At 42.8% G+C, this 23,296-nt stretch overlaps 1 protein-coding gene across 1 annotated transcript in view; it reads right to left on the bottom strand.

The window, feature by feature from the left end:
* Window positions 1-23,296, bottom strand: part of msh4 (mutS homolog 4) — a 128,299-nt gene that overhangs the window by 73,621 nt on the left and 31,382 nt on the right. The window contains exon 6 of the mRNA XM_072574860.1: window positions 9,877-10,050. Coding sequence (XP_072430961.1) covers window positions 9,877-10,050 — 174 coding nt within the window. The remainder of the gene's footprint in view (window positions 1-9,876; window positions 10,051-23,296) is intronic.

A 23,296-nucleotide genomic window follows, 5' to 3' on the forward strand; every position in this document is an offset into this window, starting at 1 on the left:
ATCCTCAACCTTAAGTAAGCTTCCTTCTTCCTCTTGACTAGATATTGCACATCCCTTGTCACCCAAGGTTCTTTCAAACTACCATCCCTTCCTTGTCTCAGTGGGACTAACCTGTCCAGCACTATCAGCTAGGGCTTCCTAAAGAACCCCCATATTTCTATCCCCAATTTAGGCGCCCCAGTTCCTGCCAAATAGCATTGTAATTTATCCTCCCCCAATTAAATATTTTCCCATACTGTCTGCTCCTATCCCTCTCCATGAGTGTAGTAAAGGTCAAGGAGTTGTGATCACTGTCACTGAAATGCTCTCCCACCAAGAGATCTGACACCTGGCATGGTTCTTTGCCAAGCAGCAAATCCATATGGCCTCCCCTCTCGTTGGCCTATTTACATATTATGTCAGGAACCCTTCCTAGACACACCTGACAAAAAATGCTCCATCCAAACTTTTTGAACAAAAGAGGTTCCAATCAAAATTAGGCAAGTTAAAGTCACCCAAAACAGGGTGTTACTTCTGCATCTTTCCAAAATCTGTCTCCCAATCTGCTCCTCCATGTCTCCATTGCTACTGGGGGGCCTGTAGAAAACACCCAATAAAATGACTGCTCCTTTCCTGTATGACCACCCATAGTCTCTCTGTTGACAAACCCTCCTTAATGACGTCCTTTTTTGCAGCTGTGACACTATCCCTGATTAGCAATAACACTCCTCCACCTCTTTTACGTATCACCCCCTCCCCCCCCCCCCCCCCACCGCACCCCCAGCCAATTCTTTTTGAACCATCTAAACCTTGAAACATCCAACAACCATTCCTGCCCCCTGTGATATGCAAGTCTCCATAATGACCACAACACATAGTTCCAAGTATGTGGAACCCATGCTCTGAGTTGGTCACCCTTATTCCTGATACTTCTTGCATTAAAAAAGACACACTTCAACCTATCACACTGACTTTAGTGTTGTGTGATGTGGCAGACTTGATAAGGGAACTTAAGGTGAAGGAACCCTGAGGAGGCAGTGATCATAATATGATTGGAGACTTAGATATCACAGGGGCAGGAATGGTTGTTGGATATTCCAAGGTTTAGATGGTTCAAAAGGAATTTGTTGTTGGGGGGATAAATAAAAGGTGGAGGAATGCAATTTGAGAGGGAGAAAATAGAATCACAGTTAACAGTATTACTGCTGAATAAAGGCAACTACAGAGGCATGAGGGAGGAGATGGGCAGAATTAACTGGGAGAGGAGCCTAGCAGGAAAGACAGCAGAACAGCAATGGCAGGAGTAGCTGGGAGTAATTCAGGAGACACAGTAAGAATTCATTCCCAGGAAAAAGAAGAATGGTATAATGAGGATGAAGCAACCATGGCTGACTAGGGAAGTCAGGGAAAGCATAAAAGCAGAAGCTGGAGATCAGAGTTCAGAGTGTGCTGCTGGAAAAGCACAGCAGGTCAGGCAGCATCCGAGGAGAAGAAGAATCAACGTTTCAGACATAAGCCCTTCATCGGGAATGAGACTTGTGGCTTGTGCAGGTCCTAGGTCTACTTCACCGCCAAACCATTACCACCCGACACCTGGAGGAGGGATGCCTCATATTCTGCCTTGGGACACTGCAACCATACAGGATTTCAACAGCTTCCTCATTTCCCCTCTCCCCACAGCATCCCAATTTCAAGCCTCCAACTCGGCACCGCCCTCCGGACCTGTCCATCTCTCCTCGAGTGCTGCCTGACTTGCTGTGCTTTTCCAGCACCACACTCTCAACGCTGATCTCCAGCATCTGCAGTCCTCACTTTCTCCAAAACATAAAAGCAAAAGAGAAAACATATAATGTGGCAAAGGGCAGTGGGAAACCAGAGGATTGGGAAGCTTACAAAGAACAACAAAGGGCAACAAAAAGCTCGCCAGTAATATAAGCTTTAATGAGGTCAGGAACTGAGTGGCCCTGGTAGAACTTGAACTGGGCGTCACTGAGCAGGTCATTGCTAAACATAGCACTGATGATGACACCTTTCATCACTTTACTAATGACTGAGAGTAGACTGATGGGGTGGTAATAGGCCAAGTTAAATTTTATATACCAGACATACCTGGGCAGTTTTCCATATTGTCGGGTAGATGTCAGTGTTGTAGCTGTAATGGAATAACTTGGCTAGTGGAGCAGCTAGTTCTGGAGCACAAACCTTCAGTACTCTTGCCAGGATGTAATCAGGGCCCAAAACCACTGCTTTCAACTGTTTCTTCATATTACATAGAGTTAATTGAATTGACTGAAAACTGGCAACTGTGATGCTGGGAATCACTGGATGAGGCTGAGATGGATCATCCACTCAGCACTTCTGGTTGAATATTGTTATGACTGGTTCAGCCTTATCTTTTGCAGTAATGTACTGGGTTCTTCCATTATTGAGATTGGAAATATTTGCGGAGGCTACTCTTCCAGTGAGTTAACTGTCCACTAAATTCATGACTGGATATGGCAGGACTGCACAGCTTAGATCTGATCCATTGGTTGTAAGATCTGTTAGCTCGATCACTTGCTGTTTATACTATTGGGCATGCAAGTAGTCCTGTTTGGTAGCTTCACCAGGATGACATCTGTGCTGTTCTTGGCATGCTCTCTTGCACTCTCTATTGAACGAGGGTTGATCCCCTGGCTTGATGGTAATAGTTGAGTAGGGGATGTACTGGTCCATGAGGTTGCAGATTTTGTGGGAGTACAATTTTGCTGCAGTTGACTGATCACAGCCCATCATGGATTCCCAGTCTTGAGTTGCTAGATCTGTTTGAAGTCTGATTCATTTAGTACAGTAATAGTGCCATATAACATTACGATGTACCTGGATGATATTTTTGCATCAACATTAGCCACAGGTGAGGTCCAGGAAGACTTGAGGGTAGTGAATGTTGTGTCTTTGTTCAAGAAGGGCTGCAAAGAAAAACCTGGGAACTATAGACCAGTAAGTGTTACATTTGTGGTGGGTAAGTTACTTGAGAAAATTCTGAGGGACAAGAAATACATGCATTTGGAATGACAGGGCCTGATTAGGAGAAAGTGAGGACTGCAGATGCTGGAGATCAGAGCTGAAAATGTGTTGCTGGAAAAGCGCAGCAGGTCAGGCAGCATCCAAGGAGCATGAGAATTGACATTTTGGGCATGAGCCCTTCTTAAGGAGCCCTTCTTCAGCCTATTCCTGAAGAAGGGCTCATGCCCGAAACGTCGATTCTCCTGCTCCTTGGATGCTGCCTGACCTGCTGCGCTTTTCCAGCAACACATTTTCAGCCCTGATTAGGAGTAGTCAGCATTGCTTTGTGAGTGGGAGATCATGCCTCACAAATTTGTTAGAGTTCTTTGACGAAGTGACCAGGAAGGTTGATGAGGGCAGGACGGTACACGTGGTCTGTATGGATTTCAGTAAGGCCTTGATAAGGTTGCACATGGTACACTGCTCTGGAAGGTTAGATTGCGTGGAATCCAGGGCAAGCTGACAAATTGGATACACAATTGACTTAATGGTAGGAAACAGAGGGTAATAGTGGAAGTATGCTTGTCAGACTGGAGATCTGTGACTGGTGGAGTGCCTCGGAGTCGGTGCTGGCCCCGTTACTGTTTGTTATCTATACCAATGATTTGGATGAGAATGTACAAGATATGATTAGTAAGTTTGCTGATGACACTAAAATAGACGGTATTGTGGACAGTGAGGAAGGTTATCAGAAATTGCAGCAGGACCTTGATCAGCTGGGGAAGTGGGCCAAGAAATGGCAAATAGAGTTTAATATGGATAAGTGCGAGGTCTTGCATTTTGGAAAGTAAAATCAAGGTCAGAGTTTCATGGCGAACTCAAGGACTGTAGTGGAACAAAGAGGGTGTAGCCAAAAGGCAGGTAACTGTAAGCCAGTTAGCTTAACATCTGTAGTCAGGGAAATGCCAGAGGTTATCATTAAAGAAAAATAGTGAGACATCTGGATGGAAAGTGTTCCATCAGGCAGACACAGCAGGAAGGGAAGGTCATATTTGACAAACTTATTGGAGTTCTTTGAGGATGTAATGAGCGTAGTGAATGGAGAAAAACAGGTGGATGTTGTATACTTGAATTTCCAGAATGCATTCGATAAGGTGCCACATAAAAGACTCATGCATAAGAATGCATGGAGTTACAGGGAATGTACTAGCATGGATAGAGGACTGGTTAACTAATAGAAAGCAGATAATTGGGATAAATGAGTGTTTCTGTAGTTGGAGATCAGTGGTGAGTGGGGTGCCACAGAGGTTGCTCTTGGACCTGCAACCATTCATGATGTATATAAATGATTTGGAAGAGGAGACTGAGTGTATTGTATCCAAGTTTGCCAATGACACTAAATTGAGTGGAAAGGCAGACTGTGCAGAGGGTGTGGAGGGTCTGCAGAGAGATTTAGATAGGTTAAGTGAGTGGGCAAGGGTCTAGCAGATGGAGTACAATGTAGGTAAGTTTGTGGTTATCCACTTTGGAAATAAAAGTAGTAGGTCAGAGTATCATTTAAATGGTGAAGGATTGCAGCATGCTGTTGTGCAGAGGGACTTAGGAGTACTCGTACATAAGTTGATTTGCTGTTGCAACAGGTAATCAGGAAGGCAAATGGAATATTGGCTTTCATTATTAGTGGGACTGAATTTAAGAGCAGGGAGGTTTTGCTGCAATTGTCCAAAGTGTTGGTGAGGCTGTACCTGGAATATTGTGCGTAGTTCTGGTCTCCTTACTTGAGGAAGGATATATTGGCTTTGGCGGCAATGCAGAGTAGGTTCACCAGGTTGATTCCAAAGATGAAGGAATTACCCTATGAGGAGAGATTGAATCACCTGGGAGTGTATTCGTGAGAATTTAGAAGAATGAGAGGGTATCTTATAGAAACATATAAAATTATGACAGGGATAGATAAGATAGAGGCAGGCAAGTTGTTTCCACTGATGGGTGAGACTAGGACTGGGGGACATGGCCTCAAGATTAGGGGGAATAGATTTAGGACAGAGGTGAGGAGGATCTGCTTCTTCCAAACAGTAATGAATCTATGGAATTCTCTGCCCAAGGAAGCAGTAGAGGCAGCTTCATTACATGTATTCAAGACACAGTTGGATGGGTTTTTGAATGGTAGGGGACTTAGGGTTATGGGGATAATGCAGATCAGAGGATCTGAGACAATGGATAGATCAGACATGATCTCAATGAATGGCAGAGAAGGCTCAACAGACCAAATGGTCTACTCCTATTTCTATTACTATGAAACTATGAAATATGGAATGAGCTGCCAACAGAAGTGTTTGAGGTGGGTACATTAAAAACATTCAAAAGGCATTTTGGACAAATACATGGATAGGAAAGGATTCAAAGGACATGGGCCAAGTGCAGAGAAATAGGATTAGTGTGGATGGACACTTTGGTCAGCATGGACCAGTTTGGGCCAAAGGGCCTGTCTCTGTGCTATAGGACTCTATGACTCTTAACATGATGAAGGTACTCTCAATTGTGAAGGCAGGACTTCATCTCCACAAGGACTGTTCAAGGAACTAATAATACTTCTGCAGCTGGTAGACTGGTAAAGATGAGGTCAAGTATGTTTTTCCCTTTATTGCTTCCCTCACCACCTGCCACTTATCCACTCCAGCAGCTAGAGAGCCCTTGTCGCCCTCAGTGCTTCCTCCAAATGTTGTTCAACGTGAAGGAGTACTGATTCATCAGCCGAGGGAAGATACTATGTGGTAATCAGCACGAGGATTCCTTGTCTGTATTTAACATGATGTCTTAAACTTCATGAAGTCCAGAGTCAATGTTGAGGACTCCAGGACAACTCCTTCCTGACTATATACCACTGTGCCACCACCTCTGCTGGGTCTGTCCTGCAGTGGGACAGGACATATTGAGGGATGGTGATGGTTGTATCTGGGAGATTGTCTCCATGATTCCATGAGTACGACTGTCAGGCTGTTGTTTGACTAGTCCAAATGGTTCATCTAGCTTCATTTCATTATTGAAACTTTGTAGCAATTTAGGGCGTAGGTTTGATATCCAGACGTTTCATTACCTGTCTAGGTAACATCATCAGTGGCGACCTCCAAGTGAAGTGAAGCTGTTGTCTCCTGCTTTCTATTTATATCTTTCTCCTGGATGGGGTTCCTGGTGATGAGAGTTCCTGTTTGTTTTCTGAGGGGTTGATAGATGGCATCTAGATCTATGTGTTTGTTTATGGCGTTGTGGTTGGAGTGCCAGGCTAGATTAGATTACTTATAGTGTGGAAACAGGCCCTTCGGCCTAACAAGTCCACACCACCCCCACCAAAGCACAACCCGTTTCCCTACATTTACCCCTTCACCTAACACCACAGGCAATTTAGCCTAGCCAATTCACCTAACCTGCACATTTTTGGATTGTGGGAGGAAACTGGAGCACCCAGAGGAAACCCACACAGACACGAGGAAAATGTGCAAACTCCACACAGACAGTTGCCTGAGGCAGGAATTGAACCCGGGTCTCTGGCACTGTGAGGCAGCAGTGCTAACCACTATGTTACCATGCCGCCCGCCAAGGCCTCCAGGAATTCTCTGGCATGTCTTTGCTTAGCCTGTCCCAGGATAGATGTGTTGTCCCAGTCGAAATGGTGTTTTTTTTCATCCGTGTGTAGGGCTACGAGGGAGAGAGGGTTGTGTCTTTTTGTGGCTAGCTGGTGTTCATGTATCATGGTGGCTAACTTTCTTCCTGTTTGTCCTACGTAGTGTTTGTGGCAGTCCTTGCATGGAATTTTGTAGATGACGTTGGTTTTGTCCATGGGTTGTACTGGGTCTTTTAAGTTTGTTTGTTTTTGTTTGAGAGTGTTAGTGGGTTTGTGTGCTGCTAGGATTTGTAGCAATTGTCACACTGAGTGGCATACTTGGCTATTTCAGAGGGCAATTAAGAGCGAACCACATTACTGTGGATCTGGTGTCACATGTTGGCCAGTCCAAGTAAGGATGGCAGATATGCTTCCCTGAAGGATATTAGTGAACCTAATGGCTTTTGTTTGTCAATCAGCAATGGTTTGTGCCAACAGTAAATTCTTAATTCCAGATTTTTTTTATTCAACTTCCATAATCTGTTATGGCAAGATTCAAACCCGGGCGCCCAGAAATTTGCTGCTTTTGGATTATAGAGACAGTCTATCAATAATATCACTCGGCTATTGCCATCCCTCAATGATGGTTTTGGGGAGTAGATGGGACTTTATTATGTTTTGTATATGAAAGGCAAAAATTTGGCATGCAGGAACAGCAAATAATTAGGAAGGCAAATTAAATACCTTAGCCTTTATTCTAAAGTGAATGGAAAATAAAATTAGGGAAGTCGAGCTACTTGTGTGGAAGACATTGATGATACCACGGGGCAAAAGTGAGGACTGCAGATGCTGGAGATTAGAGTTCAGAGTGTGGTGCTGGAAAAGCACAGCAGGTCAGACAGGATCCGAGGAGCAGGAGAATTGACGTTTTGGGCAAAAGCCCTTCATCAGGAAATTTCAGGGCTTTTGCCATGAAATGTCAATTTTCCTGCTCCTCGATTGCTGATACCACACCTAGAATATTATGTTCCTTTTGGTCACCTAATTTATGGAAGGATATTTTTGTATTGAATATGGTGCAGAAAGTTTGCTAGGCTGATTCCTGGGATGAAGGGGCTGCCTTATGGGCAAAGTTAAAAGTCACACAACACTAGGTTATAGTCCAACGGGTTTATTTGGAAGTACAAGCTTTTGGAGTGTCAAGAAGCCACACTCCGAATGCTTGTATCTCTAAATAAACCTGAAAATGTGTTGCTGGAAAAGCGCAGCAGGTCAGGCAGCATCCAAGGAGCAGGAGAATCGACGTTTCGGGCATGAGCCCTTCTCCAGGAAACATTCCTGAAGAAGAGCTCATGAAATTCTCCTCGAAGATTTTAACCTACTGTGAATCCTCTTGCAAGGATGTCTCCCTTGAAGAAGCTCTCTTCCTCCCTTCTCCTCTCCAAATAAACCTGTTGGACTATAACTGGTGTCATATGACTTTTAATTTTTTCCACCCCAGTCCAACACCAGCACCTCCATATCATGGCTACCTTAGAGAGAAAGGTTGAATAAGTTGGACCTTTAAAAGGATCAGAGGGTTATCTTATAAAAGCATCTAAGATTTGGGTGGGGGCCACTTCATAGGGAATGAGAAGATCTTTTCCCTCATAGGAGAATTTTACACTGGGTGGCACAATTTCAAAATAAGGCATCTCTCATTTAATGCAGCGATAAAGAAAAATTCATTCTGTCAGAAGGTTGTTCGTCTTTGTAATTCTGCCAATCGAACAACAGTGGAGACAGGGTCATTGAAGGCAGGCAGGAGAATGGAATTATGGTAAACATCAGAATAACCATAATCTTATTGATTTGCAGAGCAGGCTCAATGGACTGAATAGACTAATTAAGCTTCTATTTCTTATAGTTTTATGTGACAAAGATGAACAGCTTACAAAAAGCAACAGATAGGCAAGAGAAGTAAACAAAAAAGGAAAAGTCAACATTGCATTGGAGGAAGTTTATGATTAGGTAACAGAGGCAATGGTGATGCAAAACAAACTGATCAAAGTGAGATAAACTGATGGAAAATGTGTGCCAGACCCAGACAATGTGCCAATAGTTACCTAGGAATACGGAGGGAAAGGGAGGCATGGAAAATATGGAAAAACATAGAAGATTCTTATTACCCAGATATGCAGGAACAGCTTGAAGTCATTCAGTTTCTTGAGTATTCGTGTTCAAATTGATCATGGACTGACCCGTAATGTAACTCCATTTATCCATCATGGTTCCAGAACCTTTATGCCCTTGTCTAACAAAAACATCAATCTGAACTTTAAAGTTTTCAATCAACTTCCATCTGCAACAACTGTTTGTTTTGGGGATGGGGAGAAAGTTCCAGATTTCCATTATCCTTTGAATGAAGGAATATTTCCTGATATCACCCCTGAATGGGCAGCTCTAATTTTATGATTTGGGCCCCTTGTCCTCAAGTTCCCATCAGAGAGTTTAGTTTCTCTCTATCTATCCTACCAATCCCTTACATTATCGTAAATACTTCAACTGTATCATCCCTTAATCTTCCATATTCAAGGGGACAAAGAACTGGTCTGTGCAACCTGTCCTTATAATTAACCCCATCAGCCCAAATATCATTCTGGTGAATCTGTGCTGCATTCTCTCCAAGATCAATATGTCTTTACTGAGGTGCATGCCCAGAGTTGAGCACAGTTACTGTGGAAAAAGTCTAACTAGAGTTTTATAGAACTGTAGAATAACCTTCACCCTTCGTATTCCAATTCCAAGACAGAGGCCAGCACTTCATTACCCTTCTGTAGTTGGGCTCTGAAAGTTGTTTTGTAGTTCCTGGTTTAATGCTATTTCGAAAATATTTTGATCTATCTTTCTCAGTTTCAAAACAGATGACATCACACTTTCACAAAAAATAAATTATGAGAAAATTCTTCCACTGCCAGGAAAACCAGGGGAATACACATATAACTGACATGGAAACTGGGGAGAAGGTTGAACAGAATTTTATTTATGCAGAAAATCATTCTAACCTGGAACCAAAGCAGATCCATCAGTAAGTATTAAAAAGAATTTGTTAAATACTTGAAGTGGGGAGAAAATGCAAGATCACGGGAAAAAGTAGGGCATGGGACTAACCGAATAGCTTCTTCGCGGGAGCTGGCATTGATAATGGTGACCTGAAAGGTCTCATTGCATTCCATCATTTCACGATTTTTGACTAGCAAAAATGCCACATAATTCATTTTATTTCTAACTTTACAATGGTTAGCGGTGGAAGATTCCCCCCTCAGATATACCTTGGATCTCTGTTGTTAATGATCAGTTCAAGCTGCTGAGCTGAGGCTGAATCTATCATTGCTGTTTGTTCACTCCCTTTGAAGATAACCTTTAGAGATTTTGGAGCATAAACTGTATTCTGGATGAATTCAACATACTTCAGCAAGGCTGCTGCTGCAGCCAAACAGTAGTATCTGCAAATGCAACAATAAAATAAATTACCAGCTATGTCTGCCCATAATATTTTCTCTTTGACCCTTTCACCACAACCAGCAAGTCATTCACATTGGGCCAGATTTCTGGAGCGGTGGTAATCACACTCATCGATTGCATTCGGTTCCTTCTTTTTAATGTTAAGAAAAAGCTCGGCATTTCTGATTAGAGATTCTGATCATGTCTCCTCAGAAATGCGGAGTTGTATTTTAAATCTGACAGGTTCCTCATATGAGAAAGTGAGGACTGCAGATGCTGAACAGTCAGAGTCGAAATGTGGTGCTGGAAAAGCACAGCAAGTCACGGAAGATCCGAGGAACAGGCAAGTTAACACTTCTAGCATAAGCCCTTCATCAGGAATTCCTAATGAAGCATTTATACCTGAAACATCGACTTTCCTGCCCCTCGGATGCTGCCTGACCAGCTGTGCTTTTCCAGTACCAGTCTTTTCGACTAGGTCCCTCATAGTACAGTGTAGTCAGGAAGAAGACAAACCATGATCCCCGGTTTCACAGCAGTCAGTTGCCGTATTCTGTAATTGTAATGTCCAGCCATCACAGCCAGCCAATTTGTCAGCTCCAGCTCATGTGAAAGGGTAAAATTGTAAGTTAAGGTGCCCTGTGGGTAGAGTGGAGGTGACTAGGAAGTAATGTGCCAGGCTGGCAAGTAGGGTGTCACATGCATAGAGTGTTTAAGATAGGTTGGGATGCATGGGAGATATCAGGTCTGAGGGAGTAGTGGAAATGGTGACAGGTCACAGGGTAGAGGGGAGGTGTCAGGTGCAGTGGAGCAGTGTCACTTCCGAAAGATATGCTGCCAGATCTGGATTTGGGGAAAGTGTAATTGGGAGATGGTGCTATGCAAGTTGTCAGGTCAATTTAATAATTATTCATGAGTTACACTAAGCTTTTCATCTTCCAATTTTGCTGAGTGACTATTTACTTAATCGCAGCAGAACTCTTCAATGCATGACTCCCAACAATGCTGCAGAAACAATCATCGGACCATCATAATCATTTTGGCCAATGAACCCAAATTGTACACAATTTCATAAAATGGTCAGCAATAAAAAGTTCCAAGGCACATGGGTGGCGTGGTGGCTCAGTGGTTAGCTCTGCAGCCTCACAGCACCAGGGACCTGGGTTTGATTCCACCCATAGGCAACTGTCTGTGTGGAGTTTAGTATTCTCCATATGTCTGTGTGGGTTTCCTCCCACAGTCCAAAGCTGTGCAGGTTAGGTTAGTTGGCCATGCTAAATTGCCCCATAGTGTCCACGGGCTATTTAGGTTAGCTGTGGGAAATGCAGGGTTACAGGGATAGAGTAAGGGAATGAGTTTGTGTGAGATGCTCTTCATAAAGGTCAACATGAGCTTGATGGGCCAAATGGCCTGCTTTCTCACTGTAGAGATTCTATGAATCACTTGTTGGACATTTTTTTAGACAAAAATTGACACAAGAGCAGATATTAGCACAGATACCTAGACTTGGTGAAAGATGTAGTTAGTCTGTAACAGTAGCAAAAAGGGGAGGCAGGTGATCTATATACAGACTTCAATCAAGACAGCTATAAAGGACCAACCAAATTGGGGAATTTTTGCTTATTTGCTTTTATCTTATCGGGAAAGCACTGACTGCCACTTGATGCTCTTTGGAGGAAAATGGGTGAGTCAACAATGTTGACTGCTGATTGGCAGTGAGTACCCCAATAATTACAGAGTGGGAGAGCTGTAATAACGGAAACAATGAAGAATATGTAACAAACCTCCAGCAACATGTGGAGACAATGAGAGCAGATGCCGAGGAGGGGAGCATGAGCAAATGTGCTCAGACCTCCACCAACAGACACGGATGGCTAAAGGAGTGGCGTAGGAAAGAGGAGTTCCATTTCATGGGCACTGGCACCAGTTTTGGAACAGGAGGGATCTGTACTGATGAGACGGTCTCCACCTGAACTGATCTGGAACCAGTGTTCTCGTGAGAAGGATGAATATGGTGGTCACTAGGACATTAAATCAGGGGTAAGGAAAGGGGGAAATGACAGGGAGTATGATGGTAAATAGAAAGGTAAGCTGCAGGTTAACATACAGTCATAAAGTCATAAAGATGTACAACAAGGAAACAGACTCTTTGGTCCAACTCGTCCATGCTGACCAGATATCCTAACCTGATCTAGTCCCATTTGCCAGCAGTTGGCCCATTCCCCTCTAAACCCTTTCTATTCATATACCCATCTAGATGCCTTTCAAGTGTTGCAATTGTGCCAGCCTCCACCACTTCCTCTGGCAGCTCATTCCATACATGCGTGAAAATGTTACTTCTTAGGTTCCTTTTAAATCTTTCCCTAAATCTATGCCCTCTAGTTCTGGACTCCCCCAACCCCAGTGAAAAGACCTTGTCTATTTATTCTACCCATATTCCTCATGATTTTATAAATCTCTTAAGGTCACCCCTCAGCCGTCGATGCTCCAGGGAAAATAGCCCAAGCCTTTTCAGCCTTTCTCTGCAACTCAAATCCTCCAATATCCTTGTAAATCTTTTCTGAACCCTTTCAAGTTTCACAATATCCTTTTGATAGGAAGAAGACCAGAATTGCACCGAAGATTCCAAAAGTGGCAAACCAATGTCTGGTACAGCTGCGAAATGACCTCCCAACTCCAATATTCAATGCTCTGACCAATAAAGGAAACTATACCAAACACCTTCTTCACTATCCTATCTACCTGCAACTCCACTTTCAAGGAACTATGAACCTGCATTCTTTGGTCTCTTTGTTCAGCAACACTCCCCAGGACCTTACCATTAAGTGTATAAGTCCTGCTAAGATTTGCTTTTCCAAATGAGCACCTCACATTTATCTAAATTAAACTCCATCTGCCACTACTCAGCCATGTGTGCAGGACTGCTTAACTACATGGCAGACTATGAAAGGAGTTGAAAGGGAGGAAATCTCAGGTGATATTTATTAATAGAGATGTTAGAATTCACAAAGAGGTATAAAAACTAGCATAAAAGCTCTTTAACTAAATGCTCGTAGCATTCAAAATGAGGTAGATGTGTTAACGGCACAAATCTTCACGAATGAGTATAATTTAGTAGCCATTATGGTGACATGGTTGCAAAATGGTCATGTGTGGGAGTTAAACATCCAGGGGTATCAGACTATTCGGAAGGAGAGACAGGAGGAATAAGGGAGTTAGTGTGGCTCTGATATTTAAGGAAGACATCAGGGTGGTGGTGTGAGATGATATAAGACCAAAGGACATAGATGCAGAAATTACTCCATTCAGCCCATTGAGTCCGCTCCATCATTCAATCATAGCTGATATGTTTCGCAACCACATTGTCCCGCTTTCTCCCCATAACCCTTAATAATCAAGAACCTATCTATCTCAGTCTTTTTTATACTCAATGACCTGGTCTCCACAGCATTCTGTGGCAATGAATTCCATAGATTTACCACTCTCTGGCTGAAGATGTCTTTCCTTATCTCCATTCTAAAAGACCTTCCCTTTACTCTAAGGCTATGCCCTTGGGTCCTAGTCTCTCTTACCAATGGAAAAATCTTCCAAACATACTCTCTGTCCAGGCTATTCAGTATTCTGTATGTTTCAATTAAATCCCCCTTCATCCTTCAAAACTCCATCGAGAATAAACCCAGAGTCGTCAAATGTTCCTCATATGTTAAGCTGTTCATTCCTGGGACCATTCTCATGAATGTCCTCTGAACACGGTCCAGGGCCAGTACATCCCTCCTGAGATATGGGGCCCAACACTGCGCACAATACTCCAAAATGAGGTTTGACCAGAACGTCATAGAGCGTCAGAAGTACATCCTTGCTTTTATATTCAAGTCCTCTCAAAATAAATGTCATCACTGCATTTGCCTTCCTAACTCCTGACTCAATCTGCAAGTTTATCTTCAGAGAATCCTGGACTAGAACCCCCAAGTCTCCTTACACTTCAGACTTCCGAATGTTCTCCCCATTTAGAACAAAATCATCTATTCTTCCTACCAAAGTGCATCACCTCACACTTTTCCACTCTCCTAACCTGTCCAAATCGTTCTGCAACCTCCCCACCTCCTTGATATTATCTGTCCCCCAACTGTCTTTGTATCATCTGTAAACTTAGGGTCTATCAAGAATAAGGTTGAATCCATTTGGGTGGAAAGTAGAAATTCTAAGAAGAAAAAGTCACTGATAGGTGTAGTCTATAGGCCACCAAATAATATCACACTGGGGTGGGCAATTAGCAAAGAAATAACTAATGCCTGTAAAAATGGTAAGACAATTATCATGCAGGATTTTAATCTGAATGTCGATTGGTCAAACCAGGGTCAGTTAGGATAGCCTTGAGGCGGAGTTCATTGAAAATATCCACCATAGATTTTTTGAACAGTATGTAATAGAACCGACAAGGGAACAAGCTATCCTAGATCTGGTCCTGTATAATGAGACAGGAATAATTAATGACCTCATAGTTAGGGATCCTCTTGAAAGGAGCGATCACAGTATGGTTGAACTTAGAATACAGATGGAAAGTGCCAAGATAAAATCCAATACTAGGGTCCTGTGCTTAAACAAAGGAGTCTACAACAGAATGAGGAAGGAGTTGGCTAAAGTAGACTGGAAGCAAAGATTTATGGTCAGACAGTTAATGAATAGCGGAGGATTTCCAAAGCAATTTTTTAAAGTGCTCAGCAAAAGTATATACCAGTGAAAAAGAAGAACTGTAAGAAAAGGGGTAATCTGCCATAGGTGTCTCGGGAAATAAGGGAGGGTATGAAATCAAAAAGAGAAGGCATACAAAGTGGCAAAGACTAGAGGGAAACCAGAAGATTGAGAAAATTTTAAAGGTGAACCAAAAGCCACAAAAAAAAACTGTAAACTAAGATAGATTATGAGAGTAAACTAGTTCAGAATATAGAGACAGATAGCAAAAGTTGCTATAAATATATAAAATAAAAAGTGGCTAAGGTAAACATTGGTCCTTTAGAGGAATGAGAATGGGCATTTAGTAATGGGATATGATGAAATGGCCCAAGCATTGAATAGGTGTTTTGTGTCAGTCTTCACAGTGGAGGACACTAATAACATGCCAATAATTGACAAGGGAGACAAAGGTAGATGAGGATCTGGAAATAATCAATATCATGAAAGAGGTAGTGTTGGGCAAGTGAATGGAGCTAGAGGTAGACAAGTCTCTTGGCCCTGATGGAATGCACCCCAGGGTAACAAGAGATGGTGGGCTAAATAGCAAGTGCACATGTGGTAATTTTCCAAAATTCGATGGACTCTGGAGCAATTCCAGCAAATTGGAAAACAGCAAATGTGACGCCACTGTTTAAAAAAGGAGGTAGACAAAAAGATTGGGAATTGTAGACCAATTAGCATAACTTCTATAGTGGGGAAAATGCTAGAATCTATTATCAAGGAAGAATTAGCAAGACATCTAGATGGAAATTGTTCCCTTGGGCAGATGCATCATGGGTTCATGAAAGGCAGGTCATGCTTAACTAAGCTACTGTTATTCTACAAAGAAATTACGAGCACAGTGGACAATAGGGACCCAGTAAATATGGTGTATCTAGATTTCCAAAAGGCATTTGGCAAAGTGCTGCACAAAAGGTTGCTACACAAAATAAGGATGCATGGCATTGGATAATGGCATGGACAGAAGATTGATTAACTAACGGGAAACAAAGACTGGGATAAATGAATGATTTTATAGTTGGCGATCAGTGACCAGTGGTGTGCCTCAGAGATCAGTGTTGGGACTGCAATTATTCACAATTTACATAGACGATTCGGAGTTGGGGACCACATTTAGTGTGTCAAAGTTTACAAAGGACACTAAGATAAGTGTCCTTTGTGCAGAGGACTGTGCAGAGGACTGTGAAACTTTGTGGAAGGACATAAATAGGTTAAGTGAGTAGGCAAAGGTCTGGCAGATGGAGTACAATGTTAATGAATGTGAAGTTATCCATTTTGGTAGGAGTAACAGTAAAAAGGACTTTTGTTTGAATTATAAAAAAAGATCCAACATGCTGCTCTGCAGAGAGATGTGAGTGAACTTATATTTGAATCACAGAATGTTGGTCTGCAGGTCCAACAGGTAATAAAGAAAGAAAATGGAACTTTCATTGCTAAAGGGATTGAGTTTAAAAGCAGGGAGGTTATGTTGCAGCTGCACAAGGAGCTGGTGAGGCCACACTGGTGTGCAGTTTTCTTCTCATTACTTGAGAAAGGATATACTGGCACCAGAGAAGGTTCACTAGGTTGATTCCAGAGTTGAGGGGATTGGCTTGTGAGGACAGACTAATTAGGCTGGGATTATATTCATTGGAATTTAGAAGAATGAGGGGGATCTTATAGAACGTATAAAATTATGAAGGGAATAGATAAAATAGAAATAGAGAGGATGTTTCCACTGGCGGGTGAAACTAGGTCATGAGGGCATAGCCTCAAAATTAGGGGGAGCAGATTTAGGACCAAATTGAGGAGGAACTTCTTCACCCAGAGGGTTGTGAATCCGTGGAATTCCATGACGAGTTAAGTAGTTGAGGCTTCCTCATTGAATGTTTTTAAAGCTTTTGAACAATAAAGGAATTAAGGACTATAGTGAGAGGGTGGGTAAATGGAGCTGAAGCCACTAAAAGATCAGCCACGATTTTATTGAACAGCAGAGCAGGCTCGAAAGGCCAGATGGCCTACTCCTGCTCCTATTTCTTATGCTCTTATGATGGTTAGGATAACAGCTGGAGCAGCTAAATGGACTCTCTCTGCAAATCAAAAGGGTGCCTTTGGAGGAACAAGACTTCATTGGAAAAAGGAGCAAAGACAAAGGATTCCTCAGCCCAATGTAAACCACAGAACCTTATTCCACATAAATATTATAAGTACTTCCTTGTTTCTTGATCTTTGGCCCATTGTGTATTCAAATCTCTGTTTCATTTCTGGATTAGTCAGCAGGATTCCACAGCACAGGCATCAAGTCATGACTGAATGGAATTTAGAAGAACAAGGGGAGATCTTATAGAAACATAAAACTATGAAGGAAATAGATAAGATAGAATCAGGGTGTTTGTTTCCATTGGAGGGTGAAACTAGAACTAGGGGGCATAACCTCAAAATAAGGAGGAGCAGATTTAGGACTGACTTGAAAAGGAACTTCTTCACCCAAAGGGTTGTGAATCTGTGGAATCCCCTGCACAATGAAGCATGTTGAGGCTACTTCATTGAGTGTTTTGAAGGCAATGATAAATAGATTTTTGAACAGTAAGGGATTCAAGGGTTATGGTGAGCAGGCAAGTAAGTAGAGCTGAGTTCACAAAAAGATCATCCATGATTTTATTGAATAGTGGTGCAAGCTGAATGGGCCAGATGGCCTACTCCTGTTCCTATTTCTTATGTTCTGATAGCAGAAGACGTCGAAAGGCACCTATCTCAGATGGGGTGGATGGTGGAGTTGAAAATTGTTAATGTCAATGAAGGAAGCTGAAGCTGCTCCAACATTACTGAAGGCTCAGGTAAAGGTAGAAATTAAAACAAGGGTGAGGCTCAGTTGTGTTCTTTTGATGCTATGGTGGAAGGAAGCAATACTCCTGGTCAGATATTCTACTTACTCTTGGGTAGAAAATTGGATGAATTATGGGTAGAAAATTGGATGGATTCAGGGGAGGACCAAAAATACCCACTGATCCAGCGATTGTTCAGAAATGTTCAAGCTCATAAGTTGAACAAGAGCCAAGATGAGGGTAAACATCATTGTTTCCTGATGCTTCATATGTTAATTCTGAATTCTGATGAAGTGATTGATTATAATTCATCCGGAAAAATTGTGAATCAGAAGGACAGTAGCCGTCACTGCAAGGAGGTCCTCATTCTGTTTCTAAGTGCCATTGTATTTGGGATGCTGTTGATGTTTTCTTTCATACTTTGGGAAAGTGTCAATATCTGCAGTCAGTTGCTGAATTCTTGATGCTCAAATGAATGTTCAACAAAATAAAAGATGGTGTTTTGGATTTTGATGTTTTTGATTTAGGTCCAAGGCTGCCTTTTTTTAGTGGGGAAAAAAAACCAAAGAATTGCAGATGATGGAAATTTGAAACAAAAACAGAAATTACTGGAGAGACTCAGCAGATCTGACAGCATCTGTTGAGAGAACGCTGAGTTAACGTTTTGGTTCCAGCGATCATCATCAAAACTGAAAAAGACCTGTTGAGTTTTTCCTGCAATTTATGTTTTTTTCTTTTTGGTAGTGAATTGGATTCCAGAATTTACTTCCCACCCAGATCATTGCTTCCAGATTCCTTGTCTAGCCTCAGCCCATGCTCTCTTACTCTAATTCAGACACCACTCACCTCTCTTCCACTCCCTTACTACTTTCTTCCTCATTTCAAGGGTGATACTTTTAGCAAGGTTTCTGTCCTACTCTCTCTGTTTATTCCCAGAGCCCAGCAGCCTGCCCTTGAAGCTTTCAACATTCTATTTAATTTGCCCTTGTGGCTCTGATTTCACCACCTCAGCCCATACATAACTGCTCATCTCCTAACCTTGCATAACATGAGGATCTGGTGCTTTTATCACTAACCTCACAATCCTCATTTTCCCACCTGTCTCTTACTCAACCTCTAAACCTAGTAAGAGGAAGCTTAACCTGGTTCCTTTGCTAATTCCCCGAAACATACAAATGGGAAAAGGCCATTCAGTCCCTCAAGCTTGCTCCTCCATTCAAAAAAGTCATGATCTAATTAATTCCATGTGCCCCGATAACTTTTCACTATCATCCCCCTTTGATTATCAAGAATGTATCAACAACTGTCCTAAAATATTCAAAGACTCTGCTTCCACTACTGTTTGAGGAAGAAGATTCCAGCGACACTCCACTGTCCATGAGGAAAAAAAATCATCTGTCTTAAATGGAAGACGTCCAATATTTACACATTGACCCCTAGTTCTAAATAATCCCTCAAGAGGAAACATACGCTCCACATCCACCCAGTCAAGGCACCTCAGGATCTTCTGTTTCAGTCACCTCTTACTCTTCCAGACTCCAGCAGATACAAGTCTAGCCTGTCCAAACCTTCTTCATGAGCCCACCTACTCATTCCAGATTTTAGTGGCCCCAAAACAGATCCTTGCAGTACACCACTAGTAACTGAACTCCAGGATGAACATTTCCCATCAACCACCACTTTCTTTCAGCTAGCCAATTTCTGATCCAACCACTAAACGGATGCCTCCGTATTTTGTGCAATAGTCTACCATGGGGAACTTTATCAAATGCCTTACAAAATTCATACGCACCACATCAACTGCTTTATCTTCCTCCACATGTTTGACCACTATCTCAAAGAACTCAATAAGGATTGTGAGGCACGACCTACCCTTCACAAAACAGTGTTGACTATCCCTAATCAATTTATTCCTCTCTAGATGATTTTTATTCCTATCTCTTATAACATTTTCATACATTATACCCACAACAGAAGTATGGCTCAGTGATCTATAATTACCAGGGATGTCTCTACTCCCCTTCTTAAACAAGGGGGCAACATTTGCTATCCTCCAGTCTTCTGGCACTATTCCTGTTGACAATGGCAACGTAAAGATCAAAGCCAAAGGCTCTGCAATCTCCTCCCTGGCGTCCCAGAGAATCCTAGGATAAATCCCATCTGGCCCAGAGGACTTATCTATTTTCACGCTTTCCAGAATTGCGAACACCTCCTTCTTGTGAACCTCAATCACATCCCATCCTGTATCTCAGTATTCTCCTTGACAACATTGTTTTTTTCCAGTGTGAATACTGAGGAAAAATAATCGTTTAGCGCTTCCCCTATCTCCTCAGACTCCACGCACAACTTCCCATGACTATCCTTGATTAGACCTAATCTTTCTCTAATCATTCTTTTATTCCTGATGTATCTATAGAAGGCTTTAGGGTTTTCCTTGATTCTATATGCTGACAACTTCTCATGTCTCCTCCTGACTCTTCTTAGCTCTCTGTTTAGGTCTTTCCTGGCTAACTTGTAACTCTCAAGTGCCCTAACTGAGCCTTCACATTTCATCCTAACATAAGCCTTCTTATTCCTCTTGACAAGAGATTCAACTTCTTGAGTAAACCACAGCTCCTTCGTTCAACCACTTCCTCCGCCTGATATGTACATACTTATCAAGGACCGACAGTAGCTATTCCCGGAATAAGATCCACATTTCAATTGCGCCCATCCCAAGCAGTTTCCTTCCCCATCCTATGCATCTTCAATCTTGCCTAATTGCATCATAATTGCCTTAGTCCCAGAAATAACTCTCACCCGGCAGTGTATCACTACAGTAAACATAACTGAATTGTGGCCACTATCACCAAAGTGCTCACCTCCCTCCAAATCTAACACCTGGCCTCGTTCCTTATCCATTACCAAATCCAATATAGCTTCACCCCTTATTGGCTTGTCTACATACCGTGTCAGGAAACCATCCTGCATACATTGGACAAAAATTGACCAATCCAAAGTACTCAAACTATAGTATTCCCAGTCAATATTTGGAAAGTTAACATCCCCCATTACAACTGCCCTATTACTCTCATTCCTATCCAGAATCATATTTGCTATCCTTTCCTCTACTGTCTATCACTAACCTCACAATCCTCATTTTCCCACCTGCCTCCTGGAACTATTCAGAGGCCTATAGAAAACTCCTAACAGGGTGACCTCTCCTTTCCTGTTTCTAACCTCAGCCCATCCCATATTACATCAGTAGACGAGTCCTCAAACGTTCTTTCTGCCACTGTAATACTGTCCTTGACTAATAATGCCACACCTCCCCCTCTTTTACCATCTTCTCTGTTCTTACTGAAACATTTAAATCCCGGAACCTACAACAACCATTCCTGTCCCTGCTCTATCCATCTCACTGAAATGGCCACAACATCGAAATCCCAGGTACCAACCCATTCTGCAAGTTCACCCACCTCATTCCAGATGCTCCTGGCATTGAAGTGGACACACTTCAAACCACTTTCCTGCTTGCCGCTGAACTCTTGCGACCTTGAAACCTCATTTCTGACCGCACTACTCTCAACCTCCTGGACACTGGAACTTCAATTTAGGTTTCCATCCCCCTACTGAATTAGTCTCTCACAACAAGATTATCACACCCTACCTCTTGCAAAAATGCCATCCCGTATTCCCAATTCCTCCGCCACCGCCGGATCTGCTCCCAGGAGGACCAGTTCCACCACAGAACACACCAGATGGCCTCCTTCTTTAGAGACCGCAAGTTCCCTTCCCACGTTGTTAAAGATGCCCTCCAACACATCTCGTCTGCATCCCGCACCTCCACCCTCAGACCCCACCCCTCCAACCATAACAAGGACAGAACGCCCCTGGTGCTCACCTTCCACCCTACGAACCTTCGCATAAACCAAATCATCCGCCGACATTTCCGCCACCTCCAAACAGACCCCACTACCAGGGATATATTTCCCTCCCCACCCCTTTCCGCCTTCCGCAAAGACTGTTCCCTCCGCGACTACCTGGTCAGGTCCACGCCCCCAAACAACCCACCCTCCAATCCTGGCACTTTCCCCTGCCACTGCAGGAACTGTAAAACCTGCGCCCACACCTCCTCCCTCACCTCTATCCAAGGTCCTAAAGGAGCCTTCCACATCCATCAAAGTTTTACTTGCACATCCACTAATATCATTTATTGTATCCGTTGCTCCCGATGCGGTCTCCTCTACATTGGGGAGACTGGTCGCCTCCTAGCAGAGCGCTTTAGGGAACATCTCCGGGACACCCACACCAATCAACCACACCGCCCCGTGGCCCAACATTTCAACTCCCCCTCCCACTCTGCTGAGGACATGGAGGTCCTGGGCCTTCTTCACCGCCACTCCCTCACCACCAGAAGCCTGGAGGAAGAACGCCTCATCTTCCGCCTCGGAACACTTCAACTCCAGGGCATCAATGTGGACTTCAACAGTTTCCTCATTTCCCCTTCCCCCACCTCACCCTAGTTCTAAACTTCCAGCTCAGTAACTGTCCCCATGACTTGTCTGGACTTGTCCTACCTGCCTATCTTCTTTTCCACCTATCCACTCCACCCTCTCCTCCTTGACCTATCATCTTCATCCCCTCCCCCACTCACCCATTGTACTCTATGCTACTTTCTCCCCACCCCCACCCTCCTCTAGCTTATCTCTCCACGCTTCAGGCTCACTGCCTTTATTCCTGATGAAGGGCTTTTGCCCGAAACGTCGATTTCAAAGCTACTTGGATGCTGCCTAAACTGCTGTGCTCTTCCAGCACCACTAATCCAGAATCTGGTTTCCAGCATCTGCAGTCATTGTTTTTACCTTATCAATTAACCCTGTCTCACTGTACAAAATCAAATCTGAAATCGCCAATTCTCTAGCTGGCTCTTCAACAAATTGATCTAAACAAAATCTTGTATTATTGCAGGAATTCATTCACCACAATATTACTATGATTGTATTTTGCCCAGTCTATATGCGGATAAAATCACACAAAATACTCCAGCAACCTTTTTGTATGCATCTTTAATTTCCTGTTGCCTCCTCTAGGTTGCCACTACTGCTTGGAGATCTATAGACAACACAATCGAATGTTTTTCATTACTTATTGTTTCTTGGCTCCATCCACTGATTCCAGATTAACATTTCTTGCACCAATATTCTTTCCCAGAATTGCACTGATTTCCCTAATTCAACAATTTTCATCAATTTCATCAACAACACTGCCCCACTTCCTTTTCTGTTTTTGTGTGTCCTTCCTAATAATTGAATATCCTTGATGCTCAGTTCCCAGCCTTCTTCACCCACAGCCATGATCAACATAATTGCAATATCATAACCATTCATAACTAACTGTGCTGTTAATTCATCTTATTTATTAATAATGCTCCATGTATTCAGGTATAGTACCTTTAGAGTTGTCTTTTTGATATATTTATACATTCCTTTTGTACTCTAATTCTATTCATTGCTCGTTTTTCTTTCGTATGCCTTCCACTTTTGATTTTAACTTTTCTATCTTACATGTTCATTTTTGTTTACTTCATACATATCTCTACTCAAATTTCTGTTCCTCTGCTACTTCAGCTTAAACCCCCCCTTCAGAGTATTAGCAAATGTCCTTGCAAGGATATAGGCTTTGGATCTGAAGTGCAACCTTTCCAGCTTCTACAGTTCCCATCTTTGGC

The sequence above is a fragment of the Chiloscyllium punctatum genome, chromosome 7, assembly GCF_047496795.1.
Source record: "Chiloscyllium punctatum isolate Juve2018m chromosome 7, sChiPun1.3, whole genome shotgun sequence".
NCBI lineage: Eukaryota > Metazoa > Chordata > Chondrichthyes > Orectolobiformes > Hemiscylliidae > Chiloscyllium > Chiloscyllium punctatum.